The sequence below is a fragment of the Salvelinus sp. IW2-2015 genome, linkage group LG37 (assembly GCF_002910315.2).
Source record: "Salvelinus sp. IW2-2015 linkage group LG37, ASM291031v2, whole genome shotgun sequence".
NCBI lineage: Eukaryota > Metazoa > Chordata > Actinopteri > Salmoniformes > Salmonidae > Salvelinus > Salvelinus sp. IW2-2015.
The window spans coordinates 9,787,464-9,807,447 of NC_036876.1; the positions used below are offsets into that span (position 1 = coordinate 9,787,464).

Sequence of the window (19,984 nt, forward strand, 5' to 3'; positions counted from 1 at the left end):
CATAGTGTCCGTTGAGTTCTTACTCTAATAATTAGAACCTAACAATATAGTGCCTTCAGAAATGATTCACACCCCTTGAATTTTTCCACATTTTATTGTGTTACAGCCTGAATTAGAAATTGATTGATTAAATTTCGATTTTGTGTTACTGGCATACACACAATACCCCATAATGTCAAAGCGGATTTATGTTTTTTGAATTTTTGAAATGATTTACAAATGAAAAGCTGAAATGTCTTGTCAATAAGTATTCAACGTCTTTGTTATGGCAAGACTAAATAAGTTCAGCTTTTCCATGGACTCGCTCTGTGTAAAGTAATGTTTAACATGATTTTTGAATGACTTCCTCATCTCTCTACCCCACACATACAATTATCTGTAAGGTCCCTGAGTCGAGCACTGAATTTCAAACACAGATTCAACCACAATGACCAGGGAGGTATCCCAATGCCTTGCAAAGAAGGGCACCTATTGGTAGATGGGTATAAAAAAAAAAAGACAGCAGACATTGAATATCCTTTTGAGCATGGTGAAGTTATTAATTACACTTTGGATGGTGTATCAATACACCCAGCCACGACAAAGATACATGCGTCCTTCCTAACTCAGTTGCCGGAGAGAAAGGAATCCGCTCAGGGATTGGGCCAATGGTGACTTTAAAACAGTTACAGAGTTTAATGGCTGTGATAGGAGAAAACTGAGGATAGATCAACAACGTTGTAGTTACTCCACAATACTAATCTAAATGACAGAGTGAAAGAGAAGAAGACAAATATTCCAAAACATGCATCCTGTTTGTATCAAGGCACTAAAATAACACTGTAACAAATGTTGCAAATCAATTTACTTTTTGTCCTGAATACAAAGTGTTATGTTTGGGGCAAGTCCAATAAAACACATTAGTGAGTACCATTCTCCATATTTTCAAGCATTGTAGTGGCTGCATCATGTTATGGGAATGCTAATTGTTAAAGACTGGGGAGTTTTGTGGATAAAAAATGTATGGAATGGAGCTAAGCACAGACAAAGTCCTACAGAAAAATTTGGTTCAGTCTGCTTTTCACCAGACACTGAGAGATGAATTCACCTTTCAGCAAGACAATAACCTAAAACACAGGGACAAACCTGGAGTTGCTTACCAATAATACAGTGGATGTTCTGGGTGGCTGAGTTACAGTGTTGAATCTGATTGAAAATCTATGGCAAGACCTGAAAATGGTTGTCTAGCAATGATCAACAACCAATTTGACAGAGCTTGAAGAATTGTGAAAAGAATAATGGGCAAATGGTGCACAATTCAGGTGTGGAACGCTCTTAAAAACGTACCCAGAAAGAAACAGCTGTAATCGCTGCCAAAGGTGCTTCTACGCAGTATTGGCTCAGGTGTGAATACTTATGTAAAGGAGATATTCTGTATTTTATTTAATACATTTGCAAAAAAATCGAAATATGTTTTCACTTTATCATTATGGGGTAGTGTGTGTAGATGGGTGATATTTTTTTTAAATTTCAACCATTTTGAATTCAGGCTGTAACACAACAAAATGTGAAATAAGTCAAGGGGTATGAATACTTTCTGAGGGCACTGTAGATTAATACAATTTTGCATTTCTTGATTCCAACGTTGAAATGTCTTGAATGTGATTTGGATATAGCTAAATTAATTTGATTGGACACACCTACTCATTCAAGAGTTTTTCTTTATTTGTACTATTTTCTACATTGTATCTCAAATTTGGACTCATCAGACCAAAGGACAGATTTCCACCAGTCTAATGTCCATTGCTTGTGTTTTTTGGCCAACGCATGTCTCTTCTTCTTATTGGTGTCCTTTACTAGTGGTTTCTTTGCAGCAATTCGACCACGAAGGCCTGATTTATGCAGTCTCCTCTGAACAGTTGATGTTGAGATCTGTCTGTTACTTGAACTCGGTGTAGCATTTATTTGGGCTGCATTTTCTGAGGCTGGTAACTCTAATGAACTTATTCTCTGCAGCAGAGGTAACTCTGGGTCTTCCTTTCCTGTGGTGGTCCACATGTGAGCCAGTTTCCTCATAGCGCTTGATGGTTTTTGCGACTGCACATGAAGAAACTTTCAAACTTCTTGAAATTTTCCGGATTAAATGACCTAAATGTTTGAAAGTAATTATGGACTGTTGTTTCTCTTTGCTTATTTGAGCTGTTCTTTCCATAATACGGACTTGGTCCTTTACCAAATAGAGATATCTTCTGTATACCAACCCTACCTTGTCACAACTGATTGTCTCAAACGGATTAAGAAGGGGAAAAAATCCAAAAATGATATTTTAACAAGGCACACCTGTTCATTGAAATGCATTCCAGGTGACTACCTCGTGAAGCTGGTTGAGAGAATGCCAAGAGTGTGCAAAGCTGTCATCAAGACAAAGGGTGGCTACTTTGAAGAATCTCAAATTTGTTTAATACTTTTTTGGTTACTACATGATTCCAAATGTGTTATTTCATAGTTTATGTCTTCACTATTATTCTACAATGTGGAAAATAGTAAAACTAAAGAAAAACCCTTGAATGAGTAGGTGTGCCCAAACTTTTGAATGGTGTTACATGTAGGAGCATTAGATATTTATTTAGCATTGCATATTTATATATCTGTTTATCTGAATAATGAATAAGAAATAGCCTTAAATGCAGTAGTTGATGTAAAGTTTGTTTAAAATTCTTACTAATCAATCAACACATGCTTCTCTTTGTACTTCACCATTTAATATTGAAAAATTAAAAAATTAAAAAAACATTTACATTAGATTGACATATTAGTCATTTAGCAGACACTCTTTTCCAGAGCGATTTACAGTAGCTCCCCCGTGGAAATCAAACCCACAACCCGAAATGTTTTGTAAAAAATAAAAACGTGCTCCTTACCTACTCCAGTCAGCAGAGTGTGTGTGTTTATATACGGTTGAAGTCAGAAGTTTACATACACTTAGGTTGGAGTCATTAAAAATTGTTTTTCAACCACTCCACAAATATCTTGTTAACAAACTATAGTTTTGGCAAGTCGGTTAGGAGATCTACTTTGTGCATGACACAAGTCATTTTTCCAACAATTGCTTACAGAGATTATTTCACTTATAATTCACTGTATCACAATTCCAGTGGGTCAGAAGTATACATACTGTGGTGTACAGCAGGTCAGCCACCAGGGGGAGACTTGTCGAGGCCTGGTGACAGACGGAGTATACATCACAACAAATTTGTGCACAACATTTTAGAGAAATAAGCTTTTTATGCGTATGGAACATTTCGGGGATCTTTTATTTCGGCTCCTGAAACATGGGACCAACACTTTACATGTTGCATTTATATTTTTATTAAGTATAGTTGACGGGACGCTTCATCAACAACAACAACCCTTCTAGCTATGACTGGCTACCTTTATAGATCCCCACCGTGGAGGTGTCATAATACCCTTAGCGGTCAAACAGGGAAATTGTTCCAATCGTTTTCCCACCATTCATTTGTCCAATAGGGGATTTTAGAAAACCTGTTTTGTGTAGGCTTACCCTGGCGTGACGCGTTGATAACCATTTAAATCTCTCTCGGACAAGGTGACTTTTATCAATATTTTCAGATTCGAAAACGCTAATTAGCATTAAAGTAGACATCATGCAAACTTCAAATCCCTGCAAGCTCCTGCATGTCATCTCTAGCAGACACCTTTGCTAACAGGTATTGTGTTAATTTAAAACTTGCACAAGACAGTTCAGAATTGTCCATTTAAAGAAATGTAGGCAATTTATTAATTACTACATTTAGTTAGTTCATCCCAAGATTTTTACCTTTGCCTCGATTCAGCGGTCTCGGCCAGATCCTTATGGCATTTGTAGTTCTTTATTATAGCCACATTAGCAGCTAATTTCATTTTGGTGGGGTAAATACTGCAGCATATTTTTATAAATCACCTTGTAATAGAAACATTTACACGGTATCAAAACTTCCGCCAGGGTAAGCCTACATGAAACACAGCCCTTATTAGTAAGTGTTTCTAAAATCCCATATGAATGGTGGAAAAACGATTGGAACCATTTTCCTGTCTGACCGCAAGGTTCTATAGGTATTATGACGCATACTGAGGTAATCTATTATTTAATGAAATTTATGAAAAATACGTTTCCCTCAACTGCGTTACCTAATCCAGTCAGCAGTACCAACTCCAGTCGGTAGATGGCGATATGCGTCTTTCAGCCGAAGCTACCAGTGTGACGTCCAATCTAGTTAACCGGACGCTTCTTCAACAACAACAGCTAGTCAGCCACCACGGTAGCTTGCTAGCCAACATAGCCGAAGCATTGGAGATCTTTAGATCATTTCGTTCTATATTAGCCACTGTGTTTTAAAAACACGTCTGTCGTCGTACAGTATAAAGTTAGCTAGTTACCCCCTTTAATTTCATATTTACGTTGCTATAGCTAGCTGGGTAGCTAAAACATCCTAACAGGCTAGTCGCTCAGGCTAACTAACTAGCCAACCTCTCTGAGCATGAGTTTACTAAAATACTCTCCATCTGCTAAAGAAGAGGAGGTCTGCTGGACGGAGAAAGAAGCTCTGGGGCTGGACATTGTCGTAAAAGAGGAGGAGGAGGATGTTCCAGTGAAAAAAGAAAATAAAGAAATTACTGTGAAAGAAGAGGAAGGAGAGTTCAGCGTGAAAGAGGAGGAGGATGTTACTGTGAACGAAGAGGAGAAAGAGAAGGAACAGGATACCGTTTTTGGAGTGAAGGAGGAGGGGGAGATAACTGTCACATTGAAAGAGGAGGATGAGACTGGAGATCTGATTAACACCGGTAAGTACTATATTAAAAACAGGGGCACAAATTCTGTCTGAAGTTGTTGAACTAATGTGTGGTTTTATAGCAGCATTCTACTGACGTTATAGGCTACACTTGAATATGTTGTTCTGTACTGTATTGTTAAACTACACTGTAAAATGTATATACCATCAAATAGTGGGCCACCAACAAAATGCATGAATCAAATGCGGGTGGGTATAATTTGTGAAACGTTCCAACAGAAATCTGTTAAAGAATACAAGAATGCCAACAAACAACGCATACAGAGGAGCATGATCAATTCACCTAGCTAACTAGCTGCTGAATAAGCATCAAATCACCACGTAGCTTATTATTGTTTGTCCATAGGCGCCCAGAGCGAGGACAGACATTTTTCAGAAATAATGGTGGTGAGTGAAAAACTTATTTAAATTCCACTCTCCTTACCCGGTATCTTAGTCTGCCGGTATACAACTTTGTATGCTTTGTTTGTTGGCAACCTTGTTATTTACGAAGTTTTGGGAACAGATTCCCGTTGGAACGTTCCAAAAATTATGCCAATGCATCCAATGATATTGATTTAGCTAAATACTGTTGTCCACAATATCTATTATTTTAGTGCTCTGCTCAGCCTAAAAACTAACCTAATAAACCAGACCTCTAATACCAGGTCTTGGTATACACTATACAGTCTGCAACATAGCACTGCAAACAATTTATTAGGCAACCTAAAAACATGACTTTCCGTGAGAGCAAGATTACATTTGAAGTTCTACATTATTATTATGGCCATTAAGTTTTTTTAATTGATGAAATGTTATGAAAACTGACTTCAGGTGATTGAGGGACCTAGTTCTGGATTAAACCTCATAGGAAGAACATTTTATCATGTGTGGGTTTCATTCAGGTATCTGTTTAACTAAATACTCTGTTTGTCTTTGGCAGAAGAGGGACCAGACTCTCACTCTGACAGCGGGGAGAGTCCTTCAGAGGAACCAGATGCAGAGACGTCCAAACAAGCGAGACGACACCACTGTTCCCAGTGTGGAAAGAGTTTTACTCAGTTAAGGGGCCTGAAAATGCATAGGAGAATACACACAGGAGATACACCTTACCACTGTATCCACTGTGGAAAGAGTTTTAGGTGGTTAGGGAGCCTAAAGGACCATAAGAGAATACACACGGGAGAGAAGCCTCACCACTGCTCCGATTGTGGAAAGCGCTTTACCCGATTACTACATCTGACATCACATCAAAGGACACACACAGGAGAAAAGCCTTTCCCATGTTCCCAGTGTGGAAAGGGTTTTACCCAGTTAGGGAGCCTGAAGGAGCATGAGAGAATACACACAGGAGAAAGCCCTTTCCCATGCTCCCAGTGTGGAAAGAGTTTTACCCGTTTAAGAAGCCTGAAGGGGCATGAGAGGACACACACAGGAGAAAGGCCTTTCCAATGTTCCCAGTGTGGAAAGGGTTTTAACCGGATAGGGAGTCTGAAGGAGCATGAGAGGACACACACGGGAGAAAAGCCTTTCCAATGTTCTCAGTGTGGAAATAGATTTACCCGGTTAGGGAACCTAAAAGGGCATGAAAGAATACATATAAAACCACAGGAGGAGGAGAAGAAATACCACTGCTCTCATTGCGGAAAGACATTTTTCCGATCAGAGGACCTGAAAACACATGAGAGAATAGAGAGGCTGTGTACTGACTTAAGTTTTTGACTGAGAATGTGTGTTTTTGTTCATGCCACATGAAATCAAATTGTAAATGCAAAAGCTTGCTAAGAAATAGGCCTACATTTGTTTTTCATTTTTAACCTTGAGACATACAGGGTGTTTCTCAATATGCATACGTTCTCTTGAGTACTTTCTTGTGAGGATGAATGTGGAGAAGGCATAAAACATTTGATTTGAGAAGCAATCGCACTCCCCGTACTGTATTACCTCACGCTGCATCTCCCCATTCACTGAACCTTCTTCCAGCCAGGACAATGGAAACAATAGAGACGAAACAAGATATACACAAAGCAAAAGTTTTACTTCATAATTATCAGCTAGATATGTGTGAATCGTAATCCAACTATCCATCTAGCTAGTAAACAGGCAAAAATGATCTAAAACGAATGTTATGCAAGGTAGATGTCAATTCTTCATGGCTTGCTAGCTAGCCAGTTAGTCCTATTGACTTACTATGGACTTACCCATTCACTGAACCTTGCTTTTTATAGGCAGGACAATGGCAAGAGACGAAACAAGATATACACAAAGCAAACGTTTTACTTCATAACTATCAGCTAGCTATATGTGAATCGTAGTAATATAGCTAACCAGATAGTATAACAAGCAAAAATGACCTAAAACCAATGTGATCCAAGGTAGATGTCAATTCTTTGTGGGTAGCTAGCTAACAATTTGTGGCTATCTGGCTAGCTAACAGTAGTAGCTAGCCAGTTATCTCTATTGATTTACTATGGGCTTAGGACCTACGCACACTACAGTGGGTATTGTAGGCGGGTAATCATGCCAAAATTAACACTGCGTGTATTTATTAACGTAGCAAGATAAAATATTGCAGCCAGGCAACATATGAGATGTGAATAGGCAACATTTCATTCCGAAGGCAGAGTATATTTTCTCTTTCTTCAGCTCAAATAATGGTCGCCATTGATTTCAAGAAAGTATTCACATCCCTTGACTTTTTCCACATTTTGCTGTTACAAAGTGAGATTAAAATGGATTTAATTGTCATTATTTGTCAACAATCGACAGAAAAGAATCAGTCAAAGTGGAAGAAAATGTATTACTTTGTATTAATGGAAAATAAGACACTAATATATTTTTAATTCAATATGTATTCAAACCCCTGACTAAATACATGTTAGAATCACCTTTGGCAGCAAGTACAGCTGTGAGTCTCTTAAGAGCTTTGCAAACCTGGATTTGCCTATTATTCTTTAAAAAATTCTTCAACCTCTCAGGTTGGTTGTTAATCATTGCTAGACAGCCATTTTTAAGTCTTTCCATAGATTTTCAAGCTGATTTAAGTCAAAACTGTAACTAGGCCACTCAGGAACATTCAATATCGTCTTGGTAAGTAACTCCAGTGTATATACAGTTGAAGTCAGAAGTTTACATACACCTTAGCCAAATACATTTAAACTCCGTTTTTCACAATTCCTGACATTTAATCCTAGTAAAAAGTCTCTGTCTTAGGTCAGTTAGGATCACYACTTTATTTTAAGAATGTGAAATGCCAGAATAATATTATTTTATATCTTTCATCACATTCACAGTGGGTCAGACGTTTACATACACTCAATTAGTATTTGGTAGCATTGCCTTTAAATTGTTTAACTTGGGTCAAACGTTTCGGGTAGCCTTCTACAAGCTTCCCACAATAAGTTGGGTGAATTCTGGGCCATTCCTCCTGACAGAGCTGGTGTAACTGAGTCAGGTTTGTAGGCCTCCTTGCTCGCACACACTTTTTCAGTTCTGCCCACAAATTTTCTATAGGATTGAGGTCAGGGCTTTGTGATGGCCACTCCAATACCTTGACTTTGATGTTCTTACGCCATTTTGCCACAACTTTGGAAGTATGCTTGGGGTCATTGTCCATTTGGAAGACCCATTTGTGACCAAGCTTTAACTTCCTGACTGATTTCTTCAGATGTTGYTTCAATATATCCACATAATTTTCCTCCCTGATGATGCCATCTATTTTGTGAAGTGCACCAGTCCTTCCTGCAGCAAAGCACCTCCACAACATGATGCTGCCACCCCTGTGATTCACGGTTGGGATGGTGTTCTTCGGCTTGCAAGTCTCCCCTTTTTTCTCCAAACATAACGATGGTCATTATGGCCAAACAGTTCTATTTTTGTTTCATCAGACCAGAGGACATTTCTCCAAAAAGTAGGATCTTTGTCCCCATGTGCAGTTGCCAGACTATGGTTTGCTTTTTTATGCCGGTTTTGGAGCAGTGGCTTCTTCCTTGCTGAGCAGCCTTTCAGGTTATGTCGATTATAGAACTCGTTTTACTGTGGATATAGATACTTTTATACCTGTTTCCTCCAGCATCTTCACAAGGTCCTTTGCTGTTGTTCTGGGATTGATTTGCACTTTTCACACCAAAGTACATTTATCTCTAGGAGACAGAACGYGTYTYCTTCCTGAGCGGTATGACGRCTGYGTGKTCCCATGGTGTTTATACTTGCGTACTATTGTTTGTACAGATGAACGTGGTACCTTCAGGCATTTGGAAATTGCTCCCAAGGATGAACCAGACTTKTGGAGGTCAACATTCTTTTCCTAAGGTCTTGGCTAATTTCTTTTGATGTTCCCATGATGTCAAGCAAAGAGGCACTGAGTTTGAAGGTAGGCCTTGAAATACATCCACAGGTACACCTCAAATTGACTCAAATGATGTCAATTAGCCTATCAGAAGCTTCTAAAGGCATAACATCATTTTAGGGAATTTCCAAGCTGTTTGAATCTTCTGACCCACTGGAATTGTGATTTAAGTGAATTAATCGGTCTGTCAACAATTTTTGGAAAAATTACTTGTCATGCACAAAGTAGATGTCCAAACCGACTTGCCAAAACTATAGTTTGTTAACAAGAAATTTGTGGAGTGGTTGAAAAAAAAGTTTTAATGACTCCAACCTAAGTGTATGTAAACTTCCGATTTCAACTGTAATTGGCCTTGTGATTTAGGTTATTGTCCCGCTGAAAGGTGGATTTGTCTCCCAGTGTCTGTTGTAAAACAGACTGAACCAGGTTTTCCTTTAGGACTTTGCCTATGGTTAGCTCTATTCCATGTATTTTTATCCTAAAAAAACGCCCTAGTCCTGCCGATGACAAGGAAACCCATAACATGATGCAGCCACCACCATGCTTGAAAATATGAAGATTGGTACTCAGTAAAGTATTTTGTTGGATTTGCCTCGAACATAATGCTTTGTATAGAGAACAAAAAGTAACTTTCTTTGCCACATTTTTTGCAGTATTACTTTAGTGCCTTATTGCATACAGCATGCATGTTTTGGAATATTTGTATTCTCTTTAAGCTTCCTTCTTTTCACTCTGTAATTTACAGTGCATTCGGGAAGGATTCAGAAGTAGATTTYYCCCCCCCCACATTTTGTTACGTTACAGCCTTATTCTAAAATGGGTTGAATAAAAAAAATCCTCATCAATCCCACATACACACAGTACTCCATAATGACAAAGCGAAAACAGGTTTTTATACATTTTTGCAAATTTATTACAAATAAAATCAGATACCTTATTTACAAAATCGAGCTCAGGTGCATCCTGTTTCCATTGATCATCCTTCCAATGTTTCTACACCTTGATTGAAGTCCACCTGTGGTAAATTCAATTGATTGGACATGATTTGGAAAGGCACACAACTGTCCATATAAGGTTCCACAGTTAACAGTGCATGTCAGAGCAAAAACCAAGCCATGAGAAAGGAATTGAGCTTCGAGCCCGGATTGTGTCAAGGCACAGATCTGGGGAAGGGTACCAAAACATTTCTGCAGCGTTGAAGGTCCCCAAGAACACAGTGGCCTCCATCATTCTTTAATGGAAGAAGTTTGGAACCACCAAGGCTCTTCATAGAGCTGGCCGCCCGGCCAAACTAATCAATCAGGGGTGAAGGGCCTTGGTCAGGGAGGTGACCAAGAACCCGATGGTCACTCTGACAGAGCTCCAGAATTCCTCTGTGGAGATGGGAGAACCTTCCAGAAGGACAAACATCTCTGCAGCACTCCACCAATCAGGCCTTTATGGTAGAGTGGCCAGAGGGAAGTTACTCCTCAGGAAAGGCACATGAGAGCCCGCTTCCGAGTTTGCCAAAAAGCACGTAAAGACACTCAGACCATGAGAAACAATATTCTCTGGTCTGATTAAACCAAGATTGAACTCTTTGGCTTGAATGCCAAGCGTCACGTCTGGAGGAAACCTGCCACCATCCCTATGGTGAAGCATGGTGGTGGCGGCGGCATCATGCTGTGTTTTTTTTTTGCGGCAGGGACTGGGAGACCAGTCAGGATTGAGGGATAGATGAACGGAGCAAAGTACAGAGAGATCCTTGATGAAAACCTGCTCTAGAGTGTGCGGGACCTCAGACTAGGGCGAAGGCTCACCATCCAACAGGACAACGACCATAAGCGCTGTCATGACTTTCCCTCCTGGGTGAGGATCAAATTGGTCCGGTTGTATGACTTAACGACCTGTTGTAAACTTTCTCTCTCTCTTGCCTTTGCAGTATGGAGAATGGAATGTCTGAGTGTTACAACAGAAAGAAACTTTGCAGTACTTTAACATCAAAGATTGGACATATTTCTAACATAAATAATGTAGGAAATGGTTGGTGGGGACCCAAACAATAATAATTTCAAATCAGTTGTTGTTTTGTGATGTCATTAAAGATGGTATAGCAAGATAACGGTAACTCTACAAATGTATATGTCCCAGTTATCAGATTTACATCTAAATGTTGTGGAACTTATATGATTAAATATGAAACTATTTGTGAGAAGATGAAATGTGATTCTAGCCTTCTAAATGAGAATTGTTTTTCATATAGACTTTTGCCAAGTCAGTWACCACGCCCACGTGAGCACAGACATTGTGGCAACGTGATGGAACCACCCTTCAAGGCGAGTGCATAAAAGGACTGCTAACGAAATTTACATTAGACCAGAAAGCGTGGAGCGGTGGCTACACGTTGAAATAAATACAGACCAGTGTGACCGGCAGCGTGAGCTACATGTCACGAAATGGTAAGACCCTCTGAAACTTAACAGAGAAGAAGAAGACTAGACTAAGACATCCACCGCCTGCATCTCTGCATGTAACATAGTCTAGGAAACTCGACCGAAGAYGAGCAAAGAAGAACATTTCCCTCTCAACACCGTGCGGTACGTCTGATGTATCCAGTCCAACGAACAGTCAGGAACAAAGAAAGCCAACTACTACAACTGAGGACATTGTGACCTCTGGYGGACAACCAGAGACTTACACAACTAGAGACTTCTGTCGAACTGTCGAAATCTGGCGATTTCAGCAGAGAGACGACAAAGACATGCAAGCGTAAATATGTTTAATTTCTAAATCCGATTGAGCGGTGGTTAGGGTGCTAAATATCCATATTGATGATGAGTGTATTTTCCACATGTATGTACAATGGGTCCCCTCTCTGTCTCTTCCACTCTCTTTCCCCACCCCATTCATTGTGTAACAAGCCGTCATATCGGGTTAGTCCCCTCGGGACTTTTCATTGCATTATGCGAGTTAYCGATGTATAATCTATCCTGTGTGTGTGTGTTTATGTAATTCTGTGTGCTGTTAGTAAATAAATAATTAAGCCAATTTGTGTAGCGCTGAATCATCATTTAGACTAGGGTTTGTGCAGATTTGAAGTCAACGACGTTCAGAATGAGACTATGAGGTAATAATAATAATGAATGGATGACTGGTATGATAACGATAAAGTCTTGAGTTAATTTAAGAAATGGTAACTCATTAAACTTTTTCCGTGGTGCCCCAAGATTGCTAATGAGTTCATTTTTACATGATTAATGAAGTGGCTGGAGAGGTGGCCTGAGAGGCAGCTGGAGAGGTAGGCTGGATAGCAGTMGGCACAGGGGCCTGAGAGGTGGCTAAAGAGGTGACCTGGAAGGCAGCTGGCATGGCCAGTGTGTCAGCTGGAGCAGGACGAKTAGTGACAAGTGAGGGTGCAMAGTCACATTCCTGAAATATATCAGGGTTGTATGCCCAAATGTCTTTGCACCTGAGTCCAGCCTGTATATTGGTGGGTGTTGTGCTGTTTTGACAATGCCTGGAATGTCACATATGGTCATGGTCTTTCCGGGGTTCATCCTCATCCAGGCATCACTGGCAGAGTTCACAATTGTCTTCAATGGCCCGTACACACTCCTGTCCAGGGACTGGAGCTTTTGTGAAAAGTGTAGGGGGAAAGAAAGCAAGACTATGCCAGAGCACCTACAGAAATCAATGGCCCTGATAGACAGGTGTGAGCTGTGGTTGTCAAGGAGAAGGACCATCTTCCTTTCCAGGCTGACCTTGGTATGTTTGGGGAAGTGTTCAAGGAAAATGAGGAAGTTATCCTCCTGCATCCAGCCAGATCCATTTCCACTTCCAACACATCCAATTGGTCCATCCCGTACAAAGTGGTTCTGGTATCTTTTGCATGGGAAAACAAAAGCTGGGGGGGATTTAGTTTCTTATTGCATTTATAGCACATGCCACTGACACTAGTGTACCCCTTTCTGCTGAGGTGATTGATCCAACCTGTTTGGTGCCACGTTTCGCGACCATTTCTATCAGGTGTTTGTACTGTGGTTATTCCTGTCTCGTCACCATTCCATATGTCATTGCCATTAAAGCTGTATTTATTTACCACCTCTCCTAGTTTGCTGAAAAACTCTGCTTAATTTGTTCTGTTGAAACGTGTGRCCCGTGACAGACAAGTTGCTTCAGCACTCCTAATGGAGAGAGTAGGGTGCCGCTTTAGGTAAGACGAGAACCAGTCTGCTCCCGCCATAGAGTTCTCATCCCATGACTGAGGATGCTTGCAACCATATTGTACAGCGAGTTGGTAGGCACATTTTCTGACTTGAACAATATAATAAAATATGTTAATTACTTCTCCCAATTAATACTTTACATTAATAATTTACATTAGTACTCCCTCCATTGACCTTAATTGCCACCATTGCTAACTGCTAATTTTGCCCTGACTTACTCCTCACTAATTCCTATCAAATGCTTTTCTCACGAGGTGACAATCCATAATATAGATCAGCTGCTCTCAAGAGATACTCTGACAACTTCTGCTCCTGCTCATCCATGAAGACCCTGTTTCTACTGCGGTAGCCAACATGAGGAAGCTCTCTCGACCCCTTCTCCTGTAGCTTCTTTCTCTCTTTGCAGAGTCACATGACATATGCCATACAACTTCGCAACCGATCTGATTAACTTCCCCTACTCTGCTACATAATTTGATGCTCTTTTCAAAGTGTGGAGAGATACTCTCCTGTCTGTCTTTCTTGTCCATGATCTAGACATGCTGAAGTAAAAGAAAACGTACCAAAAACATCCAGTTTTACTCAGGGTTAGTTGTAACATTTTCTCACGTTGTTACAACTAATCCTGACCCTTGCTGCCATTAGCTAGCTTCCATTTGAGCTAAATGTTAAAACTTTAGCATTGCTAACTTGCATRAAATATCTCTCCACAAACTGGTTATAAACCTGATATAAGTTTGGTGAATGGAACTACAAAGCAGTTGATGTCATCACAAATACAAATATGGTTAAAATAATTACTTTCTTACCTCAAAATCAGATATCTGTCAATAGAATCTGCAGAGTTTTTCACAGGGACTTGCTTTTTCACATGAGGGTTCAGGACTAAACTTAACATGTGCACAGTGAATCACATGATTCTACCTCACTCCTGATTGGAGGCTTTGCAAGTGTTACAACTATCCCGTGTTACAACCATCACCGGTCTCCCCCTGCACAATGAGTAACGATAACTTGGCTGTATACATGGGAATGCCTAGCACCAATGTTCCCTCTAAAATCATTGCGTGCCCACAGTAGCCCGAGACTGCCACGCAGCACAGAAATATCAGCCCACAGAGAAAAGCACAAGATTGAATTTCACTCAACTTTCTAGAGCAGTTGTCACCACTACAGCCCGACATCGATGGGGCTGTAGTGGAGCAGGTCAAGTTCCGGTGTCCACATCACTAAGCAATTATCATGATCCACACACACCAATAGAGTCGTGAAGAGGGCACTACAACGCCTCTTCCCCCTCAGGAGGCTGAAAAGATTCGGCATGGGCCCTCAGATCCTAAACATTTTATACAGCTGCACCATTGAGACAATCTTGACTGGCTGCATCACCACTTGGTAAGGCAACTACTTGGCATCCGACCAATAGGTGCTACAGAGGGTAGTACGTATGGCCCAGTACATCACTCGGGCCGAGCTCCATGCCATCCAGGACCTCTATACCCAGCGGTGTCAGAAGAAGGCCCAAAGAATTGTCAGACTCCAACCACCCAAGTCATAGACTGTTCTCTCTTCTACTGCACGGCAAGCGGTATAGGTGCACCAAGTCTGGAACCAACAGACCCTGAACAGCTTCTACCCCCCCAAGCCATAAGACTGCTAAATAGTTAGTCTGGGTAGCTATTGGTTAACTCTTTAACAACCTGCATTGACCCTTTTTGCACTCTTTTGACTCATCACATACGCTGCTGTTACTGTTTATTATTGATCCTGTTACCTAGCCACTTTATCCCTACCTATATGTACATATCTACCTCAACTACCTCGTACCCCTGCACATTGACTCGGTACTGGTACCCTAGTCGATCGCCAAACATTTCTGTAAAAAAACAACAATAAAGCCTTGTGTTCCTATTTTGTTTTATTTGTCGCGGGCTGTTGACGGTAGGTGCACCCGATTCAGCTGCCATGTGCACCGGATAGGCGAACTGTTGCCATTTTGAACCATTTAATGTTTCTGAAGGTACAAACTCTGCCTTCCCGGCGGTCCCAGAGAGTAGATCAAGTGCACTATGGTCATACCGCTGGCCAATTGGATGGCTCAGATTATCGTGTCTGCAGTAAATTAGCAGGCATTAAAGAAAGTTACAGAAACATTGATACTGTAAGATTCAAAAAGTTTAGAACCATGACTAGAAAGAGACTTACAGTGAATACAGCAAAGAGCTGCTGTTTTTATCCAATCAAATCAAATGTTATTTGTCACATACACATGGTTAGCAGATGTTAATGCGAGTGTAGCRAAATGCTTGTGCTTCTAGTTCCGACAATGCAGTAATAACCAATGAGTAATCTAACCTAACAATTTCACAACAACTACCTTATACACACAAGTGTAAAGGGAGGAAGAATATGTACATAAAAATATATGAATGAGTGATGGTACAGAACGGGCATAGCAAGATGCAGTAGATGGTATAGAGTACAGTATATACATATGAGATGAGTAATGTAGGGTATGTAAACATTATATTAAGTGGCATTGTTTAAAGTGCTAGTGATACATTTTTTACATACATTTTCCATTATTAAGTGGCTGGAGTTGAGTCAGTATGTTGGCAGCAGCACTCAATGTTATGGTGGCTGTTTAACAGTCTGATGGCCTTGGAGTATAAGCTGTTTTTCAGTCTCTCGGTCCCTGCTTTGATGCACCTGTACTGACCTCGCCTTCTGGATGATAGCGGAGTGAACAGGCAGTGGCTCGGGTGGTTGTTGTCCTTGATGATCTTTTTGGCCTTCCTGTGACATCGGGTGGTGTAGGTGTCCTGGAGGGCAGGTAGTTTGCCCCCGGTGATGCGTTGTGCAGACCTCACTACCTCTGAGCGCCTTACGGTTGTGGGCGGAGCAGTTGCCGTACCAGGCGGTGATACAGCCAGGATGCTCTCGATTGTGCATCTGTAAAAGTTTGTGAGTGCTTTTGGTGACAAGCCAATTTCTTCAGCCTCCTGAGGTTGAAGAGGCACTGCTGCGCCTTCTCATCCACGCTGTCTGTGTGGGTGGACAATTTCAGTTTGTCCGTGATGTGTACGCCGAGGAACTTAAACGTTCTACCCTCTCCACTACTGTCCCGTCGATGTGGATAGGGGGTGCTCCCTCTGCTGTTTCCTGGAGTCCACGATCATCTCCTTTGTTTAGTTGACGTTGAGTGTGAGGTTATTTTCCTGACCCCACACTCCAGAGGGCCCTCACCTCCTCCCTGTAGGCCGTCTCGTCTTGTTGGTAATCAAGCCTACCACTGTAGTGTCGTCTGCAAACTTGATGATTGAGTTGGAGGCGTGCTGGCCACGCAGTCGTGGGTGAACAGGGAGTACAGGAGAGGGCTCAGAACGCACCCTTGTGGGGCCCCAGGCTTGAGAATCAGCGGGGTGGAGATGTTGTTACCTACCCTCACCACCTGGGGGCGGCCCGTCAGGAAGTCCAGTACCCAGTTGCACAGGGCGGGGTCGAGACCCAGGGTCTCGAGCTTGATGACGAGTTTGGAGGGTACTATGGTGTTAAATGCTGAGCTGTAGTCGATGAACAGCATTCTCACATAGGTATTCCTCTTGTCCAGATGGGTTAGGGCAGTGTGCACTGTGGTTGCTATTGCGTCGTCTGTGGACCTATTGGGGCGGTAAGCAAATTGGAGTGGGTCTAGGGTGTCAGGTAGGGTGGAGGTGATATGGTCCTTGACTAGTCTCTCAAAGCACTTCATGATGACGGAAGTGAGTGCTACGGGGCGGTAGTCGTTTAGAGTTCATGTTTACGTTCTTACTCAGCACTGTCAACACTTTGTATTCAACACTTTTATAAACCATAAAATGYGTGTTCCTCCTATTTCCACTCAGCGCTACAAACAARCAGTGCAGAAGTAATGAATAAGTAGGATGTATATCTATAGACTTGTGTTGTTATTATTAGTGCCTTGGGTCTTTTTTATATTTCACTTTCTCTGTTCACAGGAGTAACAACATGAATTTGTGCATGAGGCAGAAATAATGCGGTGCAACAAGAGTTTCCCCATCAGCTGGAAGACAGTGTTCCTTTTTGGTTAGTGTCAGTGGAGGAAAGGGAGGGAGGGATGTTGAGAGGCGGACCCTCAGTCTGCTGCTCTTTCCCTCAGCTGAGACTGACCATCAGATGCAAGCACCATTAGCCCAGTAAAATAAAAATACAAAGAAAATGATTTAAATGTTCACTCAGCTGTGCCTCACAAGTAATACAACAATGTATCTATTACCGGTGTGATCATATAGCCTACCTCAAATGTTTTAATATAATTAAAAAAATGTCCAGAACAACAATGCATTGGCAGGGCATTTCCAGCAAAGACAATAGGCAGTGATAATGTATTGGGCCGATAGCTTACTACACAAACCTCATTGCTACAGTACTGTTTTTAATTGGCTAATGTTGCATTGGCTTGCGTTTTTTAAGTAATGTTAAAAAAAAATCTGAGCGGTAGGTCTCAGCTTGCATTTTGACACAAAGTGAGCTTGACTCAGAAAAGGTTGGTGGCCACTGTTCTAAAGTTTTCCTTGTTAACATTATCAACGTTTCCCTTTACTCTGGCAATTGGGATCGAATCAACCCAATATTAGCCACTTTCAATGCAACATACTGAAACAAAAACTTTGCAAGAGATTTTGTTTTAGGCAGAACGCATCGGAGTCAGATTCTATTGCATTGACACGCACTACTCAGCCCCTACTCTACACAGACCGGTGTGGCATAAACAATCAGAGCTGCATTAGGCCTATATGCAAATTGACCATTGCCATATATGGATCTGTGCCATTTACGTTGAACTGGACTGTGTTTACAGCATGAGCGGTCGTGAGTAGATGCGCTTGTTTTGAGATCAAAGTGAGAGCTGCATGTAGCCACGTGTGAACATTTTGTTCATATCCTCTGCTAGTTAGTGAGTTATTAGCCCAGTTATAGATCATTTGCAGTTAACCATAGGGGATTGATTGCTTCCTACAAGAGCACAAAACATGTACATTGCTAGGCATCTTTGAAAAGCAAGTCAGGTAAAAAGCTTTTTTTTGTCTTAAAGGGGTGGTGTTGTATTTTGAGACAGGCTTGAATAAGCTTAGTAGCCAATAGGCAGACGGTAGCATAATTTGTCTGAATCTCTGTAATAATGGTATAGTAATAATAATGCATTTTAGTTTGTAAATTGGTTTCTTGCATCAAACAACACAACATTTTCAGTCACCTCCTTGTCTTTAGGAGTCTCATTGAAATATAGGCATACATTGAACACCACACATTGGCTGCTACTGTAGGCTGAATGATAGAAMATTTTAAAATGTTATGAGATGCATTTCCTCCATTGTTTTTTATGGTAGGCCTACATTATGATAAAATATCCACAGTAGCCTACATGGCCACTATTAAACCTGTAACTAAAGGTGGGTACAGCCTCAGTGTAACGGTGTTCCTCCTCCTCTTCATACGAAGAGGAGGAGTAGTGATTCGACCAAGGCGCAGCGGGTTGTGAATACATAATGATTTATTTACAAGACGAACTAAACACACGAAGAACACTTGATATATTACAAAACAACAAAACGATGTAGACAGACCTGGACGACGAACTTACATGAAACACGAAGAAAACACGAACAGGAAAATGACTACACAAAATGACGAACGCACGAAACAGTCCCGTATGGTGTAACATAGATACAGACACAGGAGACAACCACCCACAAACAAACCGTGTGAAAACACCTACCTTAATATGACTCTCAATCAGAGGAAATGAAAAACACCTGCCTCTAATTGAGAGCCATATTAGGTCACCCTTTAAACCAACATAGAAACAGAAAACATAGACTGCCCACCCAAACTCACGTCCTGACCAACTAACACATACAAAACTAACAGAAAACAGGTCAGTAACGTGACACTCAGTGTTAACAGTAAACGTGCCCTTGAAGTTGCACAGAATTTTCACAACGTTCAAGTTTGCGCTCAGCAGATTGTACCCCAAAAATTGAGGGTACATTGCCTGGTACCACACTGCCAGGTCTCTGACCTCCTCCCTGTAGGCTGTCTCATCGTTGTCTGTGATCAGGCCTACCACCGCCGTGATGTCTGCAAATGTAATGATAGTATTGGAGTCATGCGTGGCCACGCAGTCGTGGGTGAACAGGGAGTATAGGAGGGGACTAGGCACACACCCCTCCCACGTGTTGAAGGTCAGCGTGGCGGATGTTTTGCTGCCTACCGTTACCACCTGGGGGCRACCTGTCAGGAAGTCCAGGATCCAGATGCTTAGGGAGGTGTTTTCTTCCAGGGGATATCCCACTCTATTGTGTTAGTGTTTCCATATACTGTACAGATTTAAATATACACTGGGTGGTTCGGGCCCTGAATGCTGATTGGCTGACAGCTGTGGTATATCAGACCGTATACCATGGGTATGACAAAACATTTCTTGTTACTGCTCTAATTACATTAGTAGCCAGTTTATAATAGCAATAAGGCATCGGGCCTAAGAACAGCCCTTAGCCGTGGTATATTGGCCATGTAACACACCCCCTTGTGCATTATTTCTTAAATATACACTGAGTGTA

At 41.3% G+C, this 19,984-nt stretch overlaps 1 protein-coding gene across 1 annotated transcript; it reads left to right on the top strand.

The window, feature by feature from the left end:
* The first annotated feature begins 4,082 nt into the window (after nt 1-4,082).
* Nucleotides 4,083-12,183, top strand: LOC111960183 (zinc finger protein 436-like). The gene is made up of 2 exons (XM_070437959.1): nt 4,083-4,821; nt 5,752-12,183. The coding sequence occupies exons 1-2, from the start codon at nt 4,518-4,520 to the stop codon at nt 6,528-6,530; spliced, it is 1,083 nt and encodes a 360-aa protein (XP_070294060.1). The 5' UTR covers nt 4,083-4,517; the 3' UTR covers nt 6,531-12,183.
* The last annotated feature ends 7,801 nt before the right edge of the window (nt 12,184-19,984 follow it).

Coding starts and splice junctions, on each gene's coding strand:
- LOC111960183 (XM_070437959.1), top strand. CDS start 4,518: ATGAGTTTACTAAAATACTCTCCATCTGCTAAAGAAGAGGAGGTCTGC. Junction 4,822..5,751: donor TGGAGATCTGATTAACACCG/GTAAGTACTATA, acceptor TGTCTTTGGCAG/AAGAGGGACCAGACTCTCAC.